The 24803-nt window shown below is 31.4% G+C and overlaps 1 protein-coding gene across 2 annotated transcripts; it reads right to left on the bottom strand.

The window, feature by feature from the left end:
• Positions 1-410: 410 nt before the first annotated feature.
• On the bottom strand, positions 411-19007 carry LOC145333583 (neo-calmodulin-like). Of its 2 annotated transcripts, XM_080178745.1 has the most exons (10): positions 18951-19007; positions 17467-17531; positions 15405-15442; positions 12157-12203; positions 10084-10157; positions 9483-9571; positions 8614-8669; positions 6869-6943; positions 1999-2044; positions 411-1302 (listed from the first exon to the last, which is right to left on the bottom strand). In XM_080178745.1, the coding sequence occupies exons 1-9, from the start codon at positions 18990-18992 to the stop codon at positions 2009-2011; spliced, it is 522 nt and encodes a 173-aa protein (XP_080034871.1). In that variant the 5' UTR covers positions 18993-19007; the 3' UTR covers positions 411-1302; positions 1999-2008. The 2 variants fall into 2 exon arrangements, with proteins under 2 accessions (XP_080034871.1, XP_080034869.1); XM_080178743.1 differs by lacking the exon at positions 1999-2044.
• Between the last annotated feature and the right edge of the window lie 5796 nt (positions 19008-24803).

Genomic DNA, 24803 nt, shown 5'->3' with positions numbered 1-24803 from the left:
TAAACTGCTGAAATTTTTAGTGAAGATTTCCATTAAATATGCCCATCTAATCTATACATTGTTTTTTCCATCTATCTGTTATTTTTGAGCTTCGCTACTTATGAATATTGTCATCCTTGTTTATATTCAGAGATTTATTTAGATAAGACAATGGTCGCTAAATAATGTACACAGTACACACCCAATTGATGTACACAGTACACACCCAATTATGGTCAACATTACAACTTCTTCTTTAGATTAAATCTAGATTTAACTAATAAATATTAATTTAATTAAATATTTTCAAAAATTAAGTCTTTTTCATATATTTTTTGATTTATTATGTTCAATAACAATTCAAAATCAATACAATCTAGAATATATGAAATAATATGAATTTTCCAGTATTGCTTCGAAACGTTTTAATATACGCTGGATTAGAACCTGTTTTCAGCCATACTGAAAAATTATGTGTAGCAACGTATTATAGATAATTATCTTCGAATAATATAAAAATATCATAATATTAATAACAGTTCTGTTAATAGAACTTGAATAAGTCATAAAATTTCCGCGGAAAACTGTCTGTAATACAATGTGACAAATAACTATTATTTCTGGGTACAAAAAAATACCACTAAATTAAATTATTAATTGTAATAGGGTTCTAAAAATACAATGATATGCAGTTTAATTGTAAAATTCTTATAATAAAAAAGCTCAAATATTGAAAACATTTTAGTGTTTTATAGGTAATTTAAAATTTAAATTTAATCGTATCGTTTAATTGACAATTTTCACGATTATTAAAGTAATATTGGTAAAATAATACCAGAATTGTTAGCCCTGGCTTTCAGGAGTAACAAAACTGGTTTAATCTTTACTATCCGCGGAAAGTTGTCTATAATACGATGAGATAGATTACTATTATTTGTATGCACTAGCGGCTTCGCCCCTAGCCTCTAGGGGCTTTGCCCCAAGAGGTGATAAAAAAATTAGGGCGAAATTCGTTAAAGGACCAAGGGAAAAAAAATGGGGGGGGATATTTTTGTTTTTGGGGGGTTGGGGGTGTCCCACCCCCCAAGAAAATAGCTTAAAACCACCACAGGACCAATAGGTATATACCCTGAAGAGTAGAATCCGATCGGTTCAGTGGTTCCCGAGATCTTAAGGGACAGACAGACAGACGGACAGACGGACAGACAGACAGTCAGACATCGTTCTACTTTGTATTATAGATATAAATGATTAAACTAGAGAACTGATGATGCTCGCTTTCTTTCTCTTGGCCGTTTTCTCAGCTTCGGATTGATGGGGACGCTGAAAATAAAAAAATTTCTTTAGTATGACGACATTTAAGAAAGTTTAGTTCACCGGTCCATTAAGAATAGAGGGAGCATGATTGGCTCTTTGAAATCAGCTAATAACGTTGGAAATAAAAAAATTACAGTCGAGTTCCTACCAAAGAATAAAAAACAACTAGCAGACAAAAAGGGTCTCTGCCACTCTGGTCAGGTGGTTGCATGGCTTACATATCAATACTTATACATTTATTAGTTGAATAGAAAACCTGACTGCATATTTTAATGGAACTAATATTTTTATTCGACTATGGGCTGAGCTCCAATCAAAGAATGGCTCTGCATTCGAAGGAGGGAAAGGACACTTATATTGAAAACGCCAAAAAACATTCACATTCAACGTAGCAACATTCTATTATGTTTTTAGACTACAATGATTAAAAAGATGAAGGTTAAGAAAATGCTGTTTCTCAAAGTCGTATGCAGTCATTATTAGAGGGTGACGCATATTTCAGATCTAAGTTTTTGCGGCTTGAGAAGATGTATCTTTATATCCTAGCGTATTAAAAAAATCTTGCATGCATCGCTTTTATCTTATAAAGTAAAAATAGATCATATAATATTTTACTGCAATTGAGATTTGAGTCACCATTTAAATATTGCGTACGACTTTGAGAAAGGGCATTTTCTTACCCGTCATCGTTTAAAAATTCACCTTGATATATCTAAACCAACGCATGGGAGGGGGATCTACTCGTTTTCTAAATTCAGAAAGGGTTTTTAGCAATGATAGTGCAATAGCAGACAAATTAATCTTTTTCCCAAGAAAAACTAAAACCTTAGGAATATGACAATGGGCAATAAGTTAATGCACAATTAACATTCCAAATAAATTTGGACACTGCTAATATAAACCAACAATTAAAATTCATGAAGTATCTAACGTTTTTGCCTGTAATTAATGAAAGGAGGTGAAACATACTGGTACCCAAAGTTTTATAAAAAAAACTTCTCACATTCATTGGCTTCTAGAATTTGGGGACATTTAATAAATCTGTTTTGGAATCTACGACAGGGGTAATTTTATTTCTCGTATTCATTCGAATCCGGTGGATAGGAACCGGTTCTCATCCATACGAAAAAACTATGTCTAGCATTGTATTATATCCAGCTTTCTACAAATATAAAAATATACAATCATAAGATTAAAACTAGTTTTTTTAGCCGGTGCCTTCGGCACCTCGGGGCTAAAAAAACTAGTTTTATTCTTATAATTGTACATTTTATATCCGCGGAAAGCCGTTTATAATACGATGCGAGAAATAATTATTATCATCTTTGGAGATATTTTTCTATTTATCATCTTATCCCTTTAGATCCCTGAAGCATTTTACACATAATATCCAATGATTTTGTTGAAGATTAATATATCTCCCATTGTCCCATGTAAATATATGTATTTAATCATTTAGGGATTCGGAAATAGGATTTTTGGATCATGGAAAGAAAACAAAGTCATTCCTTAATTAGGACAGAAGTCACCTTCCTAGGAAGGACATAAGTAGCCTTCCTTAAGTGAGAATTTGTTAGATGAAGGGCATAACATGCCTCCCTTAACAAAGATTTTGCAAGATTGAGGACATAAGTAGCCTCCCTTCACCTCACAAAACCTAGCTTTTTGATCCTTCACATAGCAAAATCTTGCATAAAATTGGTTTTTGGTCCATCACATAGCAAAATATTGGAAAACTTAGCTTTTCTGTCCTTCACATAGCTAATTCTTGCAAAACATAGCAAATTCTTACAAAACATAGCAAATCCTTGCAAAACATAGCAAATTCTTACAAAACATAGCAAATTCTTGCAAAACATAGCAAATTCTTACAAAACATAGCAAATCCTTGCAAAACATAGCAAATTCTTACAAAACATAGCAAATTCTTGCAAAACATAGCAAATTCTTACAAAACATAGCAAATTCTTGCAAAACATAGCAAATTCTTACAAAACATAGCAAATTCTTGCAAAACATAGCAAATTCTTACAAAACATAGCAAATTCTTGCAAAACATAGCAAATTCTTACAAAACATAGCAAATTCTTGCAAAACATAGCAAATTCTTGCAAAACATAGCAAATTCTTGGAAAACTTAGCTTTTCTGTCCTTTACATAGCTAATTCTTGCAAAACATAGCAAATTCTTACAAAACATAGCAAATTCTTGCAAAACATAGCAAATTCTTACAAAACATAGCAAATTCTTGCAAAACATTGCAAATTCTTACAAAACATAGCAAATTCTTGCAAAACATAGCAAATTCTGGCAAAACATAGCAAATTCTGGCAAAACATAGCAAATTCTTGCAAAACATAGCAAATTCTTGGAAAACTTAGCTTTTTTGTCCTTCACATAGCTAATTCTTGCAAAACATAGCAAATTCTTACAAAACATAGCAAATTCTTGCAAAACATAGCAAATTCTTGCAAAACATAGCAAATTCTTGCAAAACATAGCAAATTCTTGGAAAACTTAGCTTTTCTGTCCTTCACATAGCTAATTATTGCAAAACATAGCAAATTCTTACAAAACATAGCAAATTCTTGCAAAACATAGCAAATTCTTACAAAACATAGCAAATTCTTGCAAAACATAGCAAATTCTTACAAAACATAGCAAATTCTTGGAAAACTTAGCTGTTCTGTCCTTCACATAGCTAATTCTTGCAAAACATTCGAAATTTCTTGCAAAACATAGCAAATTCTTACAAAACATAGCAAATTCTTACATAACATAGCAAATTCTTACAAAACATAGCAAATTCTTGCAATAAGGGTCCCAAACTCAAAAACAAATTTTCAGCGCGATCCGACCACCGGTTCTTGAGATACGGTGACCTGGTGTCCTTGGTACTGACGGTAAGATTTGGGAAATGGTTTGAATCCTTAGTAAATTTGGCTAAGTCCAAACATTTTTTGACACTTAAAATATTTTCGACCTGGTGTCCTCTCAGTAAGTACGCTTGGTGTCACCTGGGTATTTTTTCTTCAAAAATTTGACTAAGTGTCAAAATATTTTTTGACTTAGCCAAATTTACTAAGGATTCGAACCATTTCCCAAATCTTACCATCGGTACCAAGGACACCAGGTTTCCGTATCTCAAGAACCAGTGGTCGGATCGCGCTGAAAATTCGTTTTTGAGTTTGGGACCCTTATTGCAAGAATTTGCTATGGTTTGCAAGAATTTGCTATGTTTTGTAAGAATTTGCTATGTTGTGCAAGAATTAGCTATGTGAAGGACAGAAAAGCTAAGTTTTCCAAGAATTTGCTATGTTTTGTAAGAATTTGCTATGTTTTGTAAGAATTTGCTATGTTTTGCAAGAATTTGCTATGTTTTGTAAGAATTTGCTATGTTTTGCAAGAATTTGCTATGTTTTGTAAGAATTTGCTATGTTTTGCAAGAATTAGCTATGTGAAGGACAGAAAAGCTAAGTTTTCCAAGAATTTCCTATGTTTTGCAAGAATTTGCTATGTTTTGCAAGAATTTGCTATGTTTTGCAAGAATTTGCTATGTTTTGCAAGAATTTGCTATGTTTTGTAAGAATTTGCTATGTTTTGCAAGAATTAGCTATGTGAAGGACAGAAAAGCTAAGTTTTGCAAGAATTTGCTATGTTTGGCCAGAATTTGCTATTTTTGTAAGAATTTGCTATGTATTGCAAGAATTTGCTATGTGAAGGACAGAAAAGCTAAGTTTTCCAATAATTTGCAATGTTTTGCAAGAATTAGCTATGTGAAGGACAGAAAAGCTAAGTTTTCCAAGAATTTGCTATGTTTTGCAAGAATTAGCTATGTGAAGGACAGAAAAGCTAAGTTTTCCAAGAATTTGCTATGTTTTGCAAGAATTTGCTATGTTTTGCAAGAATTTGCTATGTTTTGCAAGAATTTGCTATGTTTTGTAAGAATTTGCTATGTTTTGCCAGAATTTGCTATGTTTTGCAAGAATTTGCTATGTTTTGCAAGAATGCTATGTTTTGCAAGAATTTGCTATGTTTTGTAAGAATTTGCTATGTTTTGCAAGAATTTGCTATGTTTTGTAAGAATTTGCTATGTTTTGCAAGAATTTGCTATGTTTTGTAAGAATTTGCTATGTTTTGCAAGAATTAGCTATGTGAAGGACAGAAAAGCTAAGTTTTCCAAGAATTTCCTATGTTTTGCAAGAATTTGCTATGTTTTGCAAGAAATTGCTATGTTTTGCAAGAATTTGCTATGTTTTGCAAGAATTTGCTATGTTTTGTAAGAATTTGCTATGTTTTGCAAGAATTAGCTATGTGAAGGACAGAAAAGCTAAGTTTTGCAAGAATTTGCTATGTTTTGCCAGAATTTGCTATTTTTGTAAGAATTTGCTATGTATTGCAAGAATTTGCTTTGTGAAGGACAGAAAAGCTAAGTTTTCCAATAATTTGCAATGTTTTGCAAGAATTAGCTATGTGAAGGACAGAAAAGCTAAGTTTTCTAAGAATTTGCTATGTTTTGCAAGAATTAGCTATGTGAAGGACAGAAAAGCTAAGTTTTCCAAGAATTTGCTATGTTTTGCAAGAATTTGCTATGTTTTGCAAGAATTTGCTATGTTTTGTAAGAAATTGCTATGTTTTGCAAGAATTTGCTATGTTTTGTAAGAATTTGCTATATTTTGCAAGAATTTGCTATGTGAAGGACAGAAAAGCTAAGTTTTCCAATAATTTGCAATGTTTTGCAAGAATTTGCTAGGTTTTGCAAGAATTTGCTATGTTTTGCAAGAATTTGCTATGTGTTGCTAGAATTTGCTATGTTTTGCAAGAATTTGCTATGTGAAGGACAGAAAGGCTATGTTTTGTGAGGTTTTGCTATGTGAAGGACAGAAAGGCTAAGTTTTGCAAGATGAAGGACATAAGCAGCCTTCCTAATGTAAGAATTTGTCAGACAAAGGACATAAGTCACTTCCCTTAAGTTAGATTTTGTTAGATGAAGGACATAAGTAGCCTTCCTTAGATCAATTTCCAGTGACTTCTGTCCTAATTAGGAATAACTTTGTTTTCTTTCCATGATCCGGATTTTTATATTATATTCATGGATTTTTTTAGAAACTACAAGGATAGCTTAATGTAAGAATTATCAACCTTCATCCATTATTACTGTAAAGTGCCATATATTATACTAGCTGCTACGCCTCTAGAGGGCCCTTGAGGGTAGGTGCGCTACTGAAATCGACCCCACTTACAATTGTAGTTTGAAAGAGAAAAGTACAAAAAAAATTGGAGGGGGTCATTTTTTTTGGGGGGGGGTGATTTCTCTTGGGAGGGTATTGGTAGCATACCCAAAAAATGTTACAAACCTTCCCAGGAACTATGAAAAGCTATCATGTAAAGGAGAACCCTAACGATTAAGTGGTTAGCGAGATCTTTCGGTACATACAGACAAACAGAGATTTTTTCGTACTTTACTAAGTATTTACTTTTGAATTAGGAGAAGGTTGTATTTATTTTCTTTTATTAACCTTTCCTTGCAACACAAAGTTGTTTACCAATGAAAATTTTAACAAAATAAAACCTTAAACAGAATAGTAACAAATTCTTCATAGTTGACATTTCCATCCCCGTCTATATCTGCTTCATATATTAGTTCCTAGATAGATAGATAGATAGATAGATAGATAGATAGATAGATAGATAGATAGATAGATAGATAGATAGATAGATAGATAGATAGATAGATAGATAGATAGATAGATAGATAGATAGATAAACCACTTGTTTAATTATCGTTTTAGTTAATAGCGAAGTAAACCAACAGACAAACAGACAGACGGACGAACCAAAAATGAGGTGTAGAGTAGATTCTCAATGAAACAGACAGACGGTCAAAGTGAGTTATAAGGTAGCTACACACCGCAATAATGAATAATGATATTGAAATTGAAACATCAAAGGTTATGAGAACTTTTGGTTGGAGTCCTACTGAAGGAGAATTACAGGTATAGATAGTTAGATAGATAGATAGATAGATAAGATAGATAGATAGATAGATAGATAGATAGATAGATAGATAGATAGATAGATAGATAGATAGATAGATAGATATAAAATTAACCTATCCTACTCTCTAACTTTTTATCCGTAAAAGTTTTTGTGAGAGAGAGAAATAACGTTGTCTTAGCTTAATACAGTTTTATATATGGAATTGTGATTTGTATTACGCGATTTTAATCAATTTAAGAACTTCTATATTTTTTAACCCCTTTTTAGTAACATAATTATTTTGTCTTTAATATTACTCTTTATTTTGGTTTTTCTGTCCGTTTTTATAAGAGGTTATCATCCTTTTACTGTTTTTTTGATTATCGGTAACGCCCCTTGAAGCCTTTTGGGGCACTTGAGATGGGAGAAGTTAAGTTCGATAACCCAATTTTTTTTATTTTAGATTTAAAAAGAAAAAGTAAAAAAAAGTTTTTAGGGGGGGGTTATTATTATTCTAGAGACCTATGAGAAGCTACATTGTGAAGGAGAACCATATCGGTTCAGCAGTTAGCAAGATCCTACTTTACAGACTTACAGACCGACATACAGACAAAGATCCTGTTACTTTATTACTAAGATATATTGATTCCTTTTAATTAGGCACTAAATATCTCTATATATCCAATTTTTTTTTATATTTTTGAATAGTTATCCATTCCTATGATTTTTTGTACAAAAAGTTGAAAGCGAGTAATTGGCAGATAGTAATATATATTCAAAGTTTAGACAGAAATAGATAGATAGAGATAGAAAGATGGAACCATAGATAGATGGATAGATAGATAGTTCAAAGAGAATAATTGGCAGATAGTAATATATATTCAAAGTTTGACAGAAATAGATATATATTATATAGATAGATAGATAGATAGATCGATAGTTTGATAGATATAGTTTCCTAATTTTGACACTGTTAGTTTAAAATCAACTATTTAACATGTAATAAAACTAATTAAAGTTTTAATGTAATCCATAGAAGGAGAAAACGTACTTTTAATTAAATTAGAATGAGGGAGGTGTAGTTTTAGTTATTTTTTTGTATTTTTATTTTAATATTCGAGGGAAAATGTCTGTAGTACGATGCTATAAATGATTTCTTTGTATAGCTGCCAACCGGGATCTAATCCAGCGGATATTAATCGGTTTGGAAGCCATACTGGAATAATAGTTATTTAAAGCATAATATTATAAACACGATTTTTCAGTATGGCTGAGAACCGGTTCTAAATCAGCGAATATTAATCGGTTTTGAATCCATAATGGAAAATGTATTGTTACCTCTGTTTCTTCAGGGGTTAACTTTTCTCCAAGTTTTTGCATTACATCTGTCAAATCTAAAAATATTTCTACTTATTAGATATATCACTCCAGGCTACAATTGAATCAATACAAAAGTAAGTGCCGAGCTCTTGGGCCTATGCATGGTGAAAATAGACATAAAACCATGAAGATTCCAGGTAAAACCAAAATATTTCAGCGGGATGTTTTTGAGAAAATTAGATTTGAAAATTTCAAGTTCAATTTTCATACCCTTAGAGTTACCGGATAATCATGACAAAATAAGCAAAGGTTTCTTCATAAAACCACTCCTGAAGGGAGTTAATTAATGGCCATTTTTATCAGTTGTGTTGCTAAGGTCATGGAAATTCAGCCTTAAATAAATCATACATAGACAGGTTTTCTGAAAGACTTCATAAAAGCAAAGTTGTTCAAAATTTTAAATAAATAATCTTTTTAACATAGATAATTAGATAGATAGGTAGATACTTTAATGGATAGATAGATAATTTAATGGATAGATAGATACCTGCTGTCGAAATAAAGCCATGACCTTCCCTGTCAAAAAATATAAATACAACCATGTAGTTAGATAGATAGATGGATATATAGATAGATAATTTGATAGATGGATAGATAGATAACTCCTGCTAAAATAAATCCATGAGCTTCCCTATCAAAAACTCTGAATGCAACCATATAGTTAGAAAGATAAATTGGATATATAAATGGATAATTTGATAGATGGATAGATAGATACCTGCTGACGAAATAAAACCATGGCCTTCGCTGTAAAAAAAACTCTGAGTTCAACCATTTAATAAGATAAATAAATCGATAGATAGATAAATGTATTGATAGATAGATACCTGCTGCCGAAATAAAACCATGGCCTTCCCTGTCAAAAACTCTGAATGCTTCTCTTATTTCTTCTTCAATTTCTTGGTCATGAATTTCTCTAAATAATTCAATATTCAGGGAATTTTAGGGATAAGACAATGGAAAATAATGTACATCCTTTATAATTACCTTCTATAGATTAAAATTATTGGTTGAAATTTTTGGACAACAAATTATGATTATTTTAAAAGAACGCAAACTTTTTTAGCCAACGACGTATGGAATAATGTGTTTTATAGCTTTAGGTGGGTTCTTTAAAAAGTATCGCTGAATTGGTAATAGGTTGCTAGATCACCACATTTATATTTTGTGTTCTAAAATCAGAATAAGACAGAAGGTTTTATCTAACTTGAAAGATTTTTATTTACTTTTGGAAGATTTTTTACAAAAATAATTTTGGTGATTTGGCTTCCCATAGCCGGTTTAGCGATACTTGGTTTTTCAATAAACAATCATAGGCGTCCAAGGTTCCCCCAAAGGGTAAAGGGGGTGTACTTCCTCAAACTTTGAAACCCCTTATCTTACCCCCTTCAAAATAAAAAGCTTGGGCGTCCCAGTAAACATTATTACCTAGTCATTAGCCAGACAAATTCATTGAATGTGATACAACCATTTCCATCTTGATCTATTTCATTTATCAGCTCCTCAAATAGATAGATAGATTATTAGATCGATTTACAAATATATCAATGTGATACAACCAATCCCAACTTTATGTATCTCATTTATCAATACCTTAAATAGATGGATAGATTAATAGATAGATAGATTTACAGATAGATTGATAATTTGGTAACTTCTATAATTTATAATCGTTACCAGAAAGTCCATTTAAAATATGTTTTCTCATGATAGAATTGTCCTAACGATTTCAAACTTTGAATGATGTGTCTTTTAACAGGTAAGATTTAGAAAGCGTAGCAACTCTATGATCATTAGAAAGTTCGCACTTTCATTTCAAACCTATATTGATTTTAAACTTTTTTGACACCAAATTTTTGTATCAAATGATTATCCTGTTTTTGGAACAATGATTCCTAGGACAACAAGATACGATATATTAATCGAAGAATCTCTATAATTAAGTCCCAAAATGTAAGTATGTCCTTACGCGAATCCTGTAATTTGATTTTATAAATATTCTGCTTATTTGACATTCTACAAATTCATGATCGTTTGCTATACTGTTGATATTAGAGCTGATATTAGATTTTAAGGTTGTTGTCATCCTTGTTTTTTTCAGAAGTTAGATAACTTAAAATAAAGTAAATAGCATATCTACTTTCAATATTTTTAATCTAAATACAAGGAAAACTATGAAAAATATTCTAAGAGCAACCAAAAACAAAAACAAATATCATGATCTCTCCAGGGATTTCAAGGGATAAGACAATGGCCGTTAAATTGATGTACATTCCCAATAATGCGACACAAAATTACCCATGTAGATTACAATCATTGCATTGGTTGAAATGGTTGAACTCAATGAACCAACCAATCAAAAAGTCTCTAACTTTGTTAATACAACGAGTAAGATAACGTTATGATATTAAAAAACTGTTGGGACTAGTGTAATAAACAATCCAATGGCCCCTCCTTCCCTGGATTTCTCTGTATTGTGTTGTTTGAACAAGACAGCATATTGCAAAAATGCTCAAATTACAATCCAATATTATCAAAGAGGGAGGGGACATTGGGTTGTTTATTTTAATAGTCTCCAAAGTTTTATAATAACATTTTCTTATTCGTTGGCTCTACATTGGTGACTTTTTGATTGGTTCGTTCATTATAATGAGTGTTATAACGTTTCAACCATAAATTGTAATCTACATAAGGGGTAATTTTGTGTATCATCATTAGGGATGTACATCAATTTATCGCCCATTGTCTTATCCCTTTAGGTATCTAAATATCATGGTGCTTTAAGTCAAAACTATATTTCGACCATCAACCTCCCCCCCCCCCTATTAAGGGGTGTTGGAAATCATAAAACTTAGCATTAAACAACAGAAAAATAGCAGTACATAATTATAGACAGACAGACAGAGAAATATGAACACATTTTTATATAAAACGTCTTTAATAATAAATTTTTGTTTCTTTACTTTTAAAACTAGAAATTCTGAACAATAAGTTTGAATAATTTAAAAGTTTTCTATATCAAAAGTTGTTTTTGTTGAATTATCTTTATCGCATCGTATTATAGACAGCATCCCGCGGATATTAAAAAGAAAAACCAGAAGATTAGAACCCATTTTGTTAACCTTCTTTTGGTACCTTCTCCCAAAATAGTTAACGTATACGTTATAACCTAACAGAACCTATGAGAAGGATATTCATATCAATTTTGCGGTTACCGAGATCCTTCGGTATATACAGACAGACAAACAAACATCATATTACTTTATTACAAGAATATTCAAACCTATCTATCTATCTATCTATCTAACTATCTATCTATCTATCTATCTATCTATCTATCCATCTATCTATCTATCTATCTATCTATCTATCTATCTATCTATTTATCTATCTATCTATCTATCTATCTATCTATCTATCTATCTATCTATCTATCTATCTATCTATCTATCTATCTATCTATCTATCTATCTATCTATCTATCTATCTATCTATCTGTACCTGTAATTCTCCTTCAGTAGGACTCCAACCAAAAGTTCTCATAACCTTTGATGTTTCAATTTCAATATCATTATTCATTATTGCGGTGTGTAGCTACCTTATAACTCACTTTGTCCGTCTGTCTGTTTCATTGAGAATCTACTCTACACCTCATTTTTTGTTCGTCCGTCTGTCTGTTTGTCTGTTGTTTAACTTCGCTATTAATCAAAACAACAAGCGATATTCGATTTTCTAGGGTATTATATGAAATAATCCTATATGAAAATGATGTTCGCTTTATATAGTTTATTTATTGCATACTAGTGGTAATGCCCCTAGCATCTAGAAACCCTTTATTTAAAGGGGCGAGAAATGGCAAAGCATAGCCTAAAACCAACCATGGTACCTATGGACTCTGCCTTCAAAGGGTTAAGGGGCAGAAAAAATAACCTGGAACCATCTTAAATATAAAAAAGATAGCCTAAAACCACCCCGGGAAATATTTCAAGCATCACTAAAAGAGAGAACAAAATCAGTTTGGCAGTTACTGAGATCTTTATCTACAGACAAAAAAGCTTACTACTTTATTTAATAGGATTAACATTTATTTCTTCTGGATATTAACATCATTGTTTGATTTAATTTAATTTAACTTCAATTATTCATATTAAGAATTCTAATAGAATTTTGTTTCTATTCTTATTTTTTAAGAATATACAGGGAATTGAATTGTTGAAATGTTACTTTGTAACTATAATATGCCTCTAATGGCACTTATAAATAAAAGACGGGTGGTGACCTTCTTTTTTCGATTTATTATTTTTTATTAGAGAGGTCATGAGGTAAACCCTGTCTCGATTTTGTATTGGGTCTTTAAAATCAGCTAATATCGTTGGAATTACAGCCATGTCCCTAAAAAAGAACAGAAAGCTTAATTTGCTAGCAAACGAAAAGAGTTTTTACCACTTGGTAGTAGTTGACTGGATTATACATCTATATTTGTACATTTATCATTTAATATAAACTTATGGTATTATTTTTTAAATTTCTGAATAAAAAGTAGTTATATAGATGTTTTTCTTAGAATATAAAAATAAATGTAAGAAATATTTCTTTGAAATATAAAACATCATCTTTTTGATGTGAATGATCTGAATAAACAGATAAAATTTAAATGGATACATTATTTAAAGTTTCAATACACCTAATGATCTGAAAGAATTAACAGTGGATGATAAGTTATAGGGTTGGGCCGGATACTTTTTTGGCCGGATACATGTTTACCGGATATCTTCTAGTTTCATAAATGAAAAATTTTACAACCATTTTGAATTGTAAAAAAAAGGGATTTTTGTTGTAAAATATAAAAGATTATATGGCCGGATATCCGGCCGGATAGTTTCAATATCCGCCCAGATATTGAAAAATGACCAAATATCCGGCCAAACCATAAAGTTAATGTATAATAAATGTTTTTCTATAAATTTTTTTGTTTTTCCATAATAAAGCTTAAACGTTCTTTGAATTGATCCATTTATATTAATCCATTGTCAAAATGTAATATATGTAAAGGTAAAGAATATGGAAATGTAAAAGTTGAAATTTCAGGAGCAGATTTCAAATTATGTTAATGGATATAGAATATGTGGATATATTGACAGGGGTGTATTTTGCGTCAATTTAGCCAGCTTGCTAACATAGAACTAAGTTTTTGGTCAGTTTGATTATCTAATAAAAGGGGTAGAAAATAGGGTAAAGGGGGTGGATTTGGGGAATTGTTTTCTAGCCAGCTTTAAATATCAATTTTTAGAGTAAATGAAAATATAGTGCAACATCCATGTAATAATATATCCATTATTATGTTTATATGAATGTACAAGAAGGAATGCGTCCAAAGATGGAAAGATTTGATTAAAATAGAATATAGATGTTAGGAAGGTGGGTTCTGTGCTCGAATAGGCACTTAAAGGGAAATCACTATTTCTGTCCTAACAAAAACAACATTGCTACTTTTGGATGTTTTTTTTCTTAATTGTTATAGATTTTTTAGAATTGCATTGCATGCATTAAGTTTTCTTCAATATATGTGTGTAATTATTCAAAGTATGTACGTATCTTAAGGGATAAGACAATGGATGATAAATGAATAAAAACAACCAATGCTCAACAAAATTACCCCTTCTTCTCAATAGATTAAAATTATTGGATGAAGACGCTACTGTTTAGAAAACAACTAATCAAAATTCAATAAAATTACCTTAAGTTTTCAAGCGAAAAATATATGAACAAGGATGACAACATCCATAAAAGCGAAGCACTGAAACGATAGGACAAACGGACATGAACACTTGTATAGTGTCAGAACTGAATAATCAGAATATAAATGTATAAATGTCAAAGCAAAATTATAAGTAAAATTGTTGAAAAACTGCTTGATACAGAATAATGTTTATGGACATACTTACAGTTTTAGGACTTGATTATAGAGTTGCTTCGCTTATAATATCAGAAATCAGTATACCAAAAATCAGATCAATCAGATTATTAGATCACATAAAAATTTGTTGTTAAAAAAGTAAAAAAATCAATATGTTTAAAATGGACGTACATACATTCTGGTAATGATTATAGAGTTGCTACGCTTTCTAAATCCTACCTAACTACTACAGGAATCACCATGCAAAGTTTGAAATCGATAGGACAATTCTAACATGCCTAAATTTGCGAAAAAAGCTATCCGTTACGGACGAACGGACCGACCCTAATTATAGAAAAGCTTAGCTTTTAAAAAGATTACCTTTGAGGTTGGATGGGATACACCACGAGATCTTTTTAGTGAATTATTCTCTGAACTAAACTTTGCTTAACGATGTGCATGGTTATATGGTCATACCTCCTACAGACAACCAACAATATGATTGCACGACCTTTGTCTGGAAGTGCATGGTTATGAATTGCGCTTGTTTTAGGCCAATGCATTCCTCCTTACTCTAACTGTCGCACACCTAACGTAGCAGCAGTAGGAGCCATTTTTAACGTCTTTAGTTATAACGCACGGTGTAGGGCTGAGATTCGAACCTATCATCTTCCATATATCGAGTTTTATTACCTACCTTAAAGGAGGGGATCTAGGACTGCAAATTAAACACAAAGTTTTCTCATTAGTTGGCTTAAAAAATTTGAGCACTTTATTAAACTATGATTAACTGGTACAAACCAAGTACTGTTTCAATCTTATCAAACAATAATTTGAATTATGATATTTCCCTGTCCAAGTTCCACTGTTGTTATAGTTCCTCCTCCATCCCTAAAGATAAAAAAATGGTATAGTCCCTTTCTTGGCAACGCCCCTTAAGTGGCGATTCATCGTATTTTTAAAATGGCTTTTAATACGATAAATAACTAGTAATACTTTCAATCCTGGAAAACATTTATTTCTCCCTATGTCCGGCGATTTCCCATAACAGTGCTTCGGAGAACCCCCCCCCCCCCCCCCTCTTATATTGAAATAAATCGAAAATATGGTAGTTTTTTAACTTGTTTGTTTATTACTTTAGGTCAGGGCCAAATAAAGTTAAAGTCCCCTTTAAAAAAACTAGCCTCTTCCTTAATGTTCATTTCTTTAAAACTATTGAAGGGTGAAGTGGGGGGGGGGGGGGGCTATCACTTGGTAGGCACTTTGAAGAAAAAGCACTCTCTGTTCTTTTTGAAAGGTTGCCGGCCGCAGAATTATTTACCTCTGGAATCAGGTATAACCAACAAGCGAATTAAATCTAAAATAATATTTGGGGGCAGATGAAAAGGTTGTCAATTCTACTAAGTGTATACAGCTGAAATCACGTATAAGTTTCGTGATTTTTTTCCAAATTAATTTCGTTGTTGGTATTAGCTGTATTTAACTACTCTAGTAGGCTGAAATCGCATTCTCAAAATTATACAACAGGCAGCCGTAAATCATTCAGCTGTTGGTTGATGAAAGCTACTAAAAAAATCAAACAAAACCCGCCAGTAAGTCAACAAACTATGGCCGCTTAGTAGCTGACATTTTAACAATTTACAGCTGCTATTATTCCAGATTTTGTCGGCTGTCCATCCCTGCTTAAAATTTCATTGAATGGGAGAAAAAAGAAATTTCTTAGTATACAATGTTTCAATTTTTGGAAGCGAAGCTTTTTCCAAAATTAGGGTTGTCCGTTCATCAGAATGTCTAATAGAACAAAAGTACAATTTCTGATTGTATTCCAAAATTTATTATTAAAAGATTTTTAAAGCTATAGACTGTAGAGCGAGTATTAACCATGTATTAATAAGCAAATACCAGAAATTATTTGATTTGATAAAAAATGTAGTTTTTTTTTAGGTTTTTATCTCATAGCAATGACCAAAACCATTAAGATACTAGAGGCTGTGCCATCAGCATCTAAGGGCTCTTATTCAATCAAAGATTTCATACGAAGTCTTGAATCGAAAGAAATTTTTTCCCCTACAGATAAGAACTCAATCGCTCCATTATTTATTGAAATCATAAGCTTCAAATTTTATAAGATTGAAATAAGTGACTATTTTTCACTCTGAATTTTGGCGACTATAAATGTAATCTCTGATAGTAACGAATCTTATCTATAACTTACATTGTCTGTAAGATATTCAAGATAGACGGCTAAATTAAATTATTCGTTATACCAATGAGCATCCATTATATAAAAATGCGGGCGAGAGGTTTCGTGATTTATTCTTCAATAAATTTATTCTTGATTTTAACAAATGCTCTTTTAATCTCCTTGTCCATACCTTCATCCATGATTTTTTGTACTTCGCTACTTATTGATGTTGTGATCCTTGTTCTTTTACAAAAGGTAAAATGTTAATACTCAGCATGATTTATTTTAAACATGTAAATTTTGAATTTTCGTTGTACATATAAAAAAAACTGTCAAAACTAAATATTTTTACCCTTTTCTAAATCTAAAGATTTATATTTTCTATCTTCTCTTGTATTCATCTATCTATCTATCCATTTATCCTTATATCCATCCATCCACCTTTTCATCTATCCATCTATCCATCTTTCCATCATCTATCTATCTATCTATCCATATATCCTTATATCCATCTATCCACCTTTCCATCTATCAATCTATCAATCTCTCAATCTATCCATCTATCGATCTACACCCATCTATCTACTTATCTATCTATATTGCAATCCTATAAAACATACATCTCTATCTATTAAATCATATAAATCTTTCTACTTTCGAAGCCATACTGGAAAAGTTATTAAAACGTTGATTTTACTGAGGGACAATTGCCGAGCCCTTCTATATTTACCTGTCAAAAAAAGAGAATATTTCCCTATATTCTTCTAATTTTTCTTTACTCAAACTCTCATTAGCCTGCAAGTAAAAGTAAAATCATGTACTAACAACATTTACTAATAACCAGGGACAAGGGACCAGGATTCTGACAAACAATTTTAAGTTAAAAAGCAGCGTTTCGAAGCAGTTTGATTTTGGTGCGGCTCCGGCTCCAGCTCCGGCTCCGACCTAAAATCAAGAAAAACTCGACATATTTTTTTCCCCATAAAGAAATATTTTTTATTTTTGACTTTTGAAGGTTTTAAAAGTTCAATTTTTGATAAAAATGGACTTGAAAAACTTAAAAAGGGCATTTGCACATGACAAAACAGAGTTACCAAATTATATTTATAAAAAAATCTCTTTATTTATCTAGTGGTTTTTTAACGAAAATTACGGCTCCGGCTCCAACAAAATATGGCGACTCAACGGCTCCCGGCTCCGGCTCCAAAACACTGTTAAAAAGTTTTACGCCAACATTACGCCACTTAAAAATGGATTAATTTGCTGAAGCACACCCCCAGCTTATAAAAAGTATGGCAACATACTTATATAAAAGCAAAGTTAAACAAATCAAACAATGAACATAAACCTAAAAAATTTGAAAAAATCAAAGGTTTAAGGGAGGTTATCTAATAGTTTTTTTTTTAAATTTGAGAGCGGTTCTTTTTTAATTTTAATTTGTTTTAAAATAGCAGTGTTTTAATCTGTTTAACACATAAATTTGATATACAAAATGGGTAATTTTGTTACTTGGATGAGTATTTATTATTATTCCATTGTCTTATCCCTTAGATCTCTGAATATGTGAATACGTGTAAGCTACTTTTTGCCTAAATGTGTCTTTCTTGTATATTTAATTGACATAATTGTATATGAAAAGAAATATCTTTAATAATATTATTCTTAGTATTCATACATAGCATAACTAACATATAATGTAATTAGCTATCAAAATAGATATAGAATATACGTGGATATTATGACAGGGGAAAATTTCACTCTTTTAAAGAACATAAAAATCTGTTGTAAGATTCAAGTAACAATATATCCATTATTATGAAAAACAAGGATGACTACATCCATAAAAGCAAAGCTATTCAAATCCAGAATTCTACAGGGACAAGACAATTGCCGATAAATGAATGTACATTCTCTATAATGATACACAAAATTACCCCTTATGTAGGTTACAATTAGTTATTAAAACGTAATGAAACAACCAATCAAAATTGAATACAAGTTTCCAAAGTTGTTAAGCTAACTAAAACAATCGTTATTATAAAACTTTTGGGACTTGTATAATAAAAACAGACCACTGTCCCCTCCCACCCTGTGACTTAACTTGCTAAAATAAATAGATCTTATTCATGCTATTTAAGACTTTATTACAGAGATGCTTCGCTTAATACATTGTTCCTAATAGTCTAAGAAATCATCATCATTAACAAAGAATACCTCTTTTATCTCTGCCTCTCTATCATATTCTTTATTGTCCATTTTTGTTAAAAATTTTAATCTGAAAATTTATGTAACGAGTTATTTGAGATATTAACAAAATTTTCAAAACCACTCTCTCGGTTAAGCTAAAACCAATGCAATGTAAGGAAGATGAGTTCTAAAGCAAAGTTTTTCTATAATTATGGCCTGTCCATATGTCCGTCCGTCTGTTTGTTCATCTTTCCGTCTGTAATGGATATCTCTTATCTCGTTTGAGAGAAAAACAGAAATTCAAAGAGAGAAAGATGAAGAGAGATAGGGAAGAGAGAGAAAGAGAGGAAACGAGAATGACTCGCACATACAGACACTATCACTTGTAGAGTACAAACCCTTTAGAATGGGTATATTGCGGATCTACGACTTGCAAATATACTGTCAACCTACTGTCATAAAAACAGTGATTTACTTTCGAAAAGAATGTTTTATTATCAAAATCATACATGCAGTTTAAGGGGGTATAACAAAAATAGAGTTATAGCTCTGTCATATGTCATATCAGTTTTGCTGTCAATTCTAAACATACATTTGTACAACCTTGTGAAACATGGATATTAAAATTCATCAAATTGTTAAAAGCGAAGCTTTTCTATAATTAGGGTCGGTCCGTACAAACGGATAGCTTTTTTTTTGTTAATTTAAACAGGTTAGAATTGTCCTATCGATTCCAAACTTTGCATGATGATTCATGTAATAGTTAGGTACAATTTAGAAAGCGTAGCAACTCTATAATCATTACAAGAATGTCCGTACGTCCATTTGAAACATGTTGATTTTTAACTTTTTTAACAACAAATTTTCATGTGATATAATCATCCGATTGATCTGATTTTTGATATGTTGATTCCTGGGACAACAAAGTATAATGTTATAAGCGAAGCAACTCTATAATCAAGTCCTAAAATTTAAGTATGTCCATAAAAATTATCCTGTATCAAGCAGTTTTTTAACAAATTTACTCACAATTTTGCTTCAACTCTTATACATTTATATTCTGATTATTCAGTTCTGACACTATATAAGTGTAAATGTTCGTTTGTCCTACCGTTTCAGTGCTTCGCTTTAATGGATGTTGTCATCCTTGTTAATATTTTAAACTTGTATTATTTTACCACATGCGCGACTGCAACTTGACTCATTTGCGCGGCTATGGCTATTGGAAATTATCAAGCCGCGCACCTGTATCTGCGGCAGAATAAAATTTTACTACTGCAGAACTCTATGAAACAGCCCTATAATCAAATTGTTGAATGAAAATGTTTCAATAAGAGAATTACTTTTTAATAAAATACGCCTCATACTCATAGAAAAAAAAACAATTATGGCACTACGTAGCGCATCACTGGATTTATAATAACTTGGATCTTACACCTGATTATCATAAAAACAAAGATGTTTAGCTTTTAAAATTAAGCCTAATCGTCATGGAAATAATTATTCTAAAAATCAATTCAGTTGATATAATTTCAAAGTTAAATCTTTTTTACAATACCAAAAATAACGGAGCATTCTAACAGAGTACCGCTAGATGTTATGTAAATTATATAAATATTTAATTATTTACTTGCAAGTAAAGTTTTAAGTCAGTAAGGACATTTTACCACGTTGCTCTTTAACTATAAGTAGCACAGGAATTTTAGATTTCAAAAAAACTTGAGTCCATTACGATTCTAACTATATGCACAAAATTGTTCTACTGTTAACACAAGCCGCGCAATTTGAATTTTAAAATGGCCCGCAATATATTTGATCACAGTTTACTAACAGAGGTATAAATGGTTATATAGAGTAGCTGTGCGCCTAGAAAGATTATTTTGTAAGTAAACTTAATACTTATCTGACATGCAAATATCATAATTCAATATTTATAAACGCGTCGTTATCATCAATATTTATAAACCTTCCTAAATTCTTTCATTTAAAGTAGTAAGATTTTGTTCTTTGTCCTTTAAGATCTCAGTAATCTATAGAATTCTCTATTTTAAGAAACTTTCCCAAAAGTCCCTGGATTGTTTTAAGCTATTTTTTTAGATTTATGTCTTTGGTTGGGTTTAGGCTATTATTCTACCCTTCCCTATCTTTAATTCTAACTCCTAGGGGTAGCTAGTTATTTTTGTCTGTAGCTTAAGATTTCTTTAAAAACCAAATGGGTTTTCCATTTTAGGAAAGCTTCACGTAGGAACGGGATGTTCTAGGCTATTCTATTTTGCATCTACATCCTGGGATGGTTTTAGGCTATTAGTCTGACTTTCCCTAACATCCATTCCTACATGATAGTCGAGCAACCGCTGTTATGAAATATAGGAATAAACGCCATTGATCTGAAGGGAAAAGACAATTGCTGATATAAATTTATGTTCATCTCCAATGATAATACAACAATTACCCCTTCTGTAGATTTATAATTAAAGGTTGAAACTTTTGGACACTTAATTTAATGTACCAACTAATTAAAATCAATAAAAGTACCCAAAGTTGTTGAGTCAAAGAATAAGAAAACGTTATTAGAAAACTTTGGGGACTAGTGTAATCAACAGCCTTATGTCCCCTGCCTCCCTGAATAAATGCTGTCCTGAATAATCTTTATAATATCGAATTTCATTACAAACATTGAAAAAAGAATCCGTATTACAGTTTCTTCAGATTTGGAATATATTAAGTTTTGGTTCTAAGATTCGTAGATTTTTAGTATTACATCAAAATATTTACCTTTCGTATTTTAGACAGCTTTCAGTGTACTATAAATTGAAAAATTACACATTTAAATCCAGTTTTGTTAGCTCCGAGGGACCGAAGACTCGGTCTAACAAAACTGGTATTAATATTATGATTTGATTTTATTATTGGTATAAATTAGCTGTACGATACAATACATGATTTTTCAGTATTTAAAACTAGTTCTAATCCGGAAAATAATCATTCGTTTCGAAGCCATACTGGATAAAAATGATATAGGTTTAAAGATTGACAGATACAGTAAATTAAATGTTTAAAGCCTCTTGGTAATGGAAACCATTATACACCCCTTACAGTTTTGGTTTGAGAAGGGGGGGGGGGGTAACCCTGTTCACGCAACTGTTTTAAACAAAAGTTTAGAAAAGCTATAAGTGTCACAGGGCTAAAATTGACACACGGGAAAATTTTTCTTCGATTCAGCTTGCTAACATGAACCTCATTTTTTGGTCAGTTCGTTAATTCAGTGGGAGGGGAGGGTATGGGGTAAATGTATGAATCTGGTTCAACATCCAAGTAATAATTTATCTATTATAATAATATTTGTATTAAAATCATACATTTGTGAAATATTTAAAGTCTGACATTTGTAAAACTGTTGAAAAACTTGAAAACAATTGTTTATTAATAGAAATGTGACATTTATATACCATCTACTTAAGAAATGAATTACGTATACAAACGTAATTGCAATCTGTACATTCTTAAAGACGTTCAAGGAGGGGGGGAGGGGGGTGTTGCTGCAAAAAAATCTGTGTCAAAGGGGGGGGGGATGAAATACTGATGTTTTTTTTTCAAAGTTGTTTTAAATAAAGAAAACGAGGGTATCTATAGATAACAATTGCTACCCCCTCTCAAGTAAAAAAATAAGAGTGGGAAATACTCCACCCCCCCCCCCTCCCCTCCAACATAAAATCTTGTTATTTTCAACAAAGTCTCGCAAAAAAAGTTAAATTATATAATAAACTTAAGATTTCTATAAATTATAAAATGAAACTCTCTTCATAATTTAATGAATAGGTTCTTCTCTCATTTGAAGATTGTTTAACTTTTATCAAACTAATTATCAAACTAACAAGGATGACAATCTCCATAAAATCAAAGCTCTGAAATAGGTAGGACAAACGAACATTAACACTTGTAGAGATTAAAATTTAATAAGTAGAATATTCATTATTAAGTCTAAACAAAATCGTCAAAATATTCATGATACCCACAATTTATCCAGAAGATAATTATATCATACAAAGCATTCTTGTTAAAAAATTAAAAATCTAAATGTTTTAAATGGACGTACAAACTTTCAGCGAACAAGTAAAGAGTAGCTACAATTTCTAAATCGTACATATAACTGGCAAAGGAATCAACATGCATAGTTTGGAAGCAAAAGGAAATAAAATTCTTAAGTTTTGAAATTTATAAATAATGTATATTCTTCTTCTATTTCTTTATATGATCACTTAACATCTGCACTATAACTCTCTTTATCTAGGCGGGGTATTGATGGTCCATAATTGACAATTTGAAGGATTTTTTCCAAAACTTTATATCCTGCTGTATATTTATTGGATATAGAATAAACGTGGATATTATAACAGGGGAAAAAGGATCTTGGACAAAGTAGCCTCAGGACATTTACTTAAGAAAAGTAGCCTCCTAATGAAAGTGTAAAAAAACATTGTAAAAACTATATCAAAAATTGTAAAAACAATATTTAGAATTGTAAAAACAGTATTCAAAATTGTAAAAATCTACCAACCATTTTTTTTAAATCCACTAAATTCTAAACCACCTATATATTTTCCTTAGAATACTACTTTTCTTAAGTAAATGTCCGGATGCTACTTTGTCCGAGGCTACTTTGTCTGATGCTACTTTGTCCGAGGCTACTTTGTTCAATTTCCAGGAAAAAAATTGTCGTCAATTTAGGTTGCTAAAATGGAACTCTTTTATTGGTCAGTTCATTCATCCAGTATTAAGGATCGAAGAAGATGAGTAGAGTGGGGTATTTTTGCCCGCTGCGAGTTTCACTTTAATAGAGAACATGAAAATCTGGTGTAACATCCAAGTAATAATATATCCATTGTTTGTATTGAATATAGAACAATCTGATATAATATTCCTAATATAATATCTTTATAATCCTAGTCAACAACTTTTATTCTAGTTATTGAATACCAGGGATCTAAAGGGATAAGACAATAGTCGATAGATTTACTTCTCTGTAGATTATAAGTAGTGGTAGAAAGGTTTGGACACTCAACTTAATAAAGCAACCAATCAAAATTCATTAAAAGGCACCAGAGTTGTTAAGCAAACGAATAAGAAAACGTTATTATAACTAGTGTTATTAACAGAACATTGTCCCATCTCTCTTTGAATGAATACAGAGGATTTAAATTATTTCCCCATGTAAAAGTAATAGGATGTCTGTGTGCGTTTATAACTTAAGGTCTCGCTTACCGGTTTACCGATATGGTTCTCCTTTCAGTGAAGCTTAATATAGGTCCAGGGAAGGTTTCTAACTATTTTAGGAGAGGGTACCACAACTATCCTAAAAGCCCTTCAACCCCCCCATTCCACAAAAATATTATCATTTAGGTATATTTGAAGAAAAATTTTTGGTTTCCCATAACTGTAGCTTACGGACAAACGGCCATTTAAAGTTTTGAGTAGCTTCGCTTCTATAACTGTATAGGAGTATATAGACAGGGATCTTAAGGGATAAGACAATGGTATATAAATCACAGTTCACCCCTAAATATGATGAACAAAATTTACCCTTCTTTGGATTAGAATTATTCGAGTAAACGATTTTAAGCCAACGAATTAGAAAATATATTGTAAAACTTTGGGAACCAGTATAAATTATTCATATGTCACACCCCTCCTTGTATTAAATGTATAAATATCTAATTTACAATGGTTTGAACGTAAAAGTATTGGTTTATCTATAATACAAAGTAGAACGATGTCTGTCCGTCTGTCTGTCTGTCTGTCCGTCTGTCCGTCTGTCTGTCCGTCTGAAGCTTAAGATCTCAGTAACCACTGAACCGATTGGGCTCTACTCTTCAGGGAATA

Source organism: Acartia tonsa, chromosome 12 (assembly GCF_053477335.1).
Source record: "Acartia tonsa isolate MP-2025a chromosome 12, ASM5347733v1, whole genome shotgun sequence".
Classification (NCBI taxonomy): Eukaryota; Metazoa; Arthropoda; class Copepoda; order Calanoida; family Acartiidae; genus Acartia; species Acartia tonsa.
This window is presented reverse-complemented; position numbering and strand designations above follow the sequence as displayed.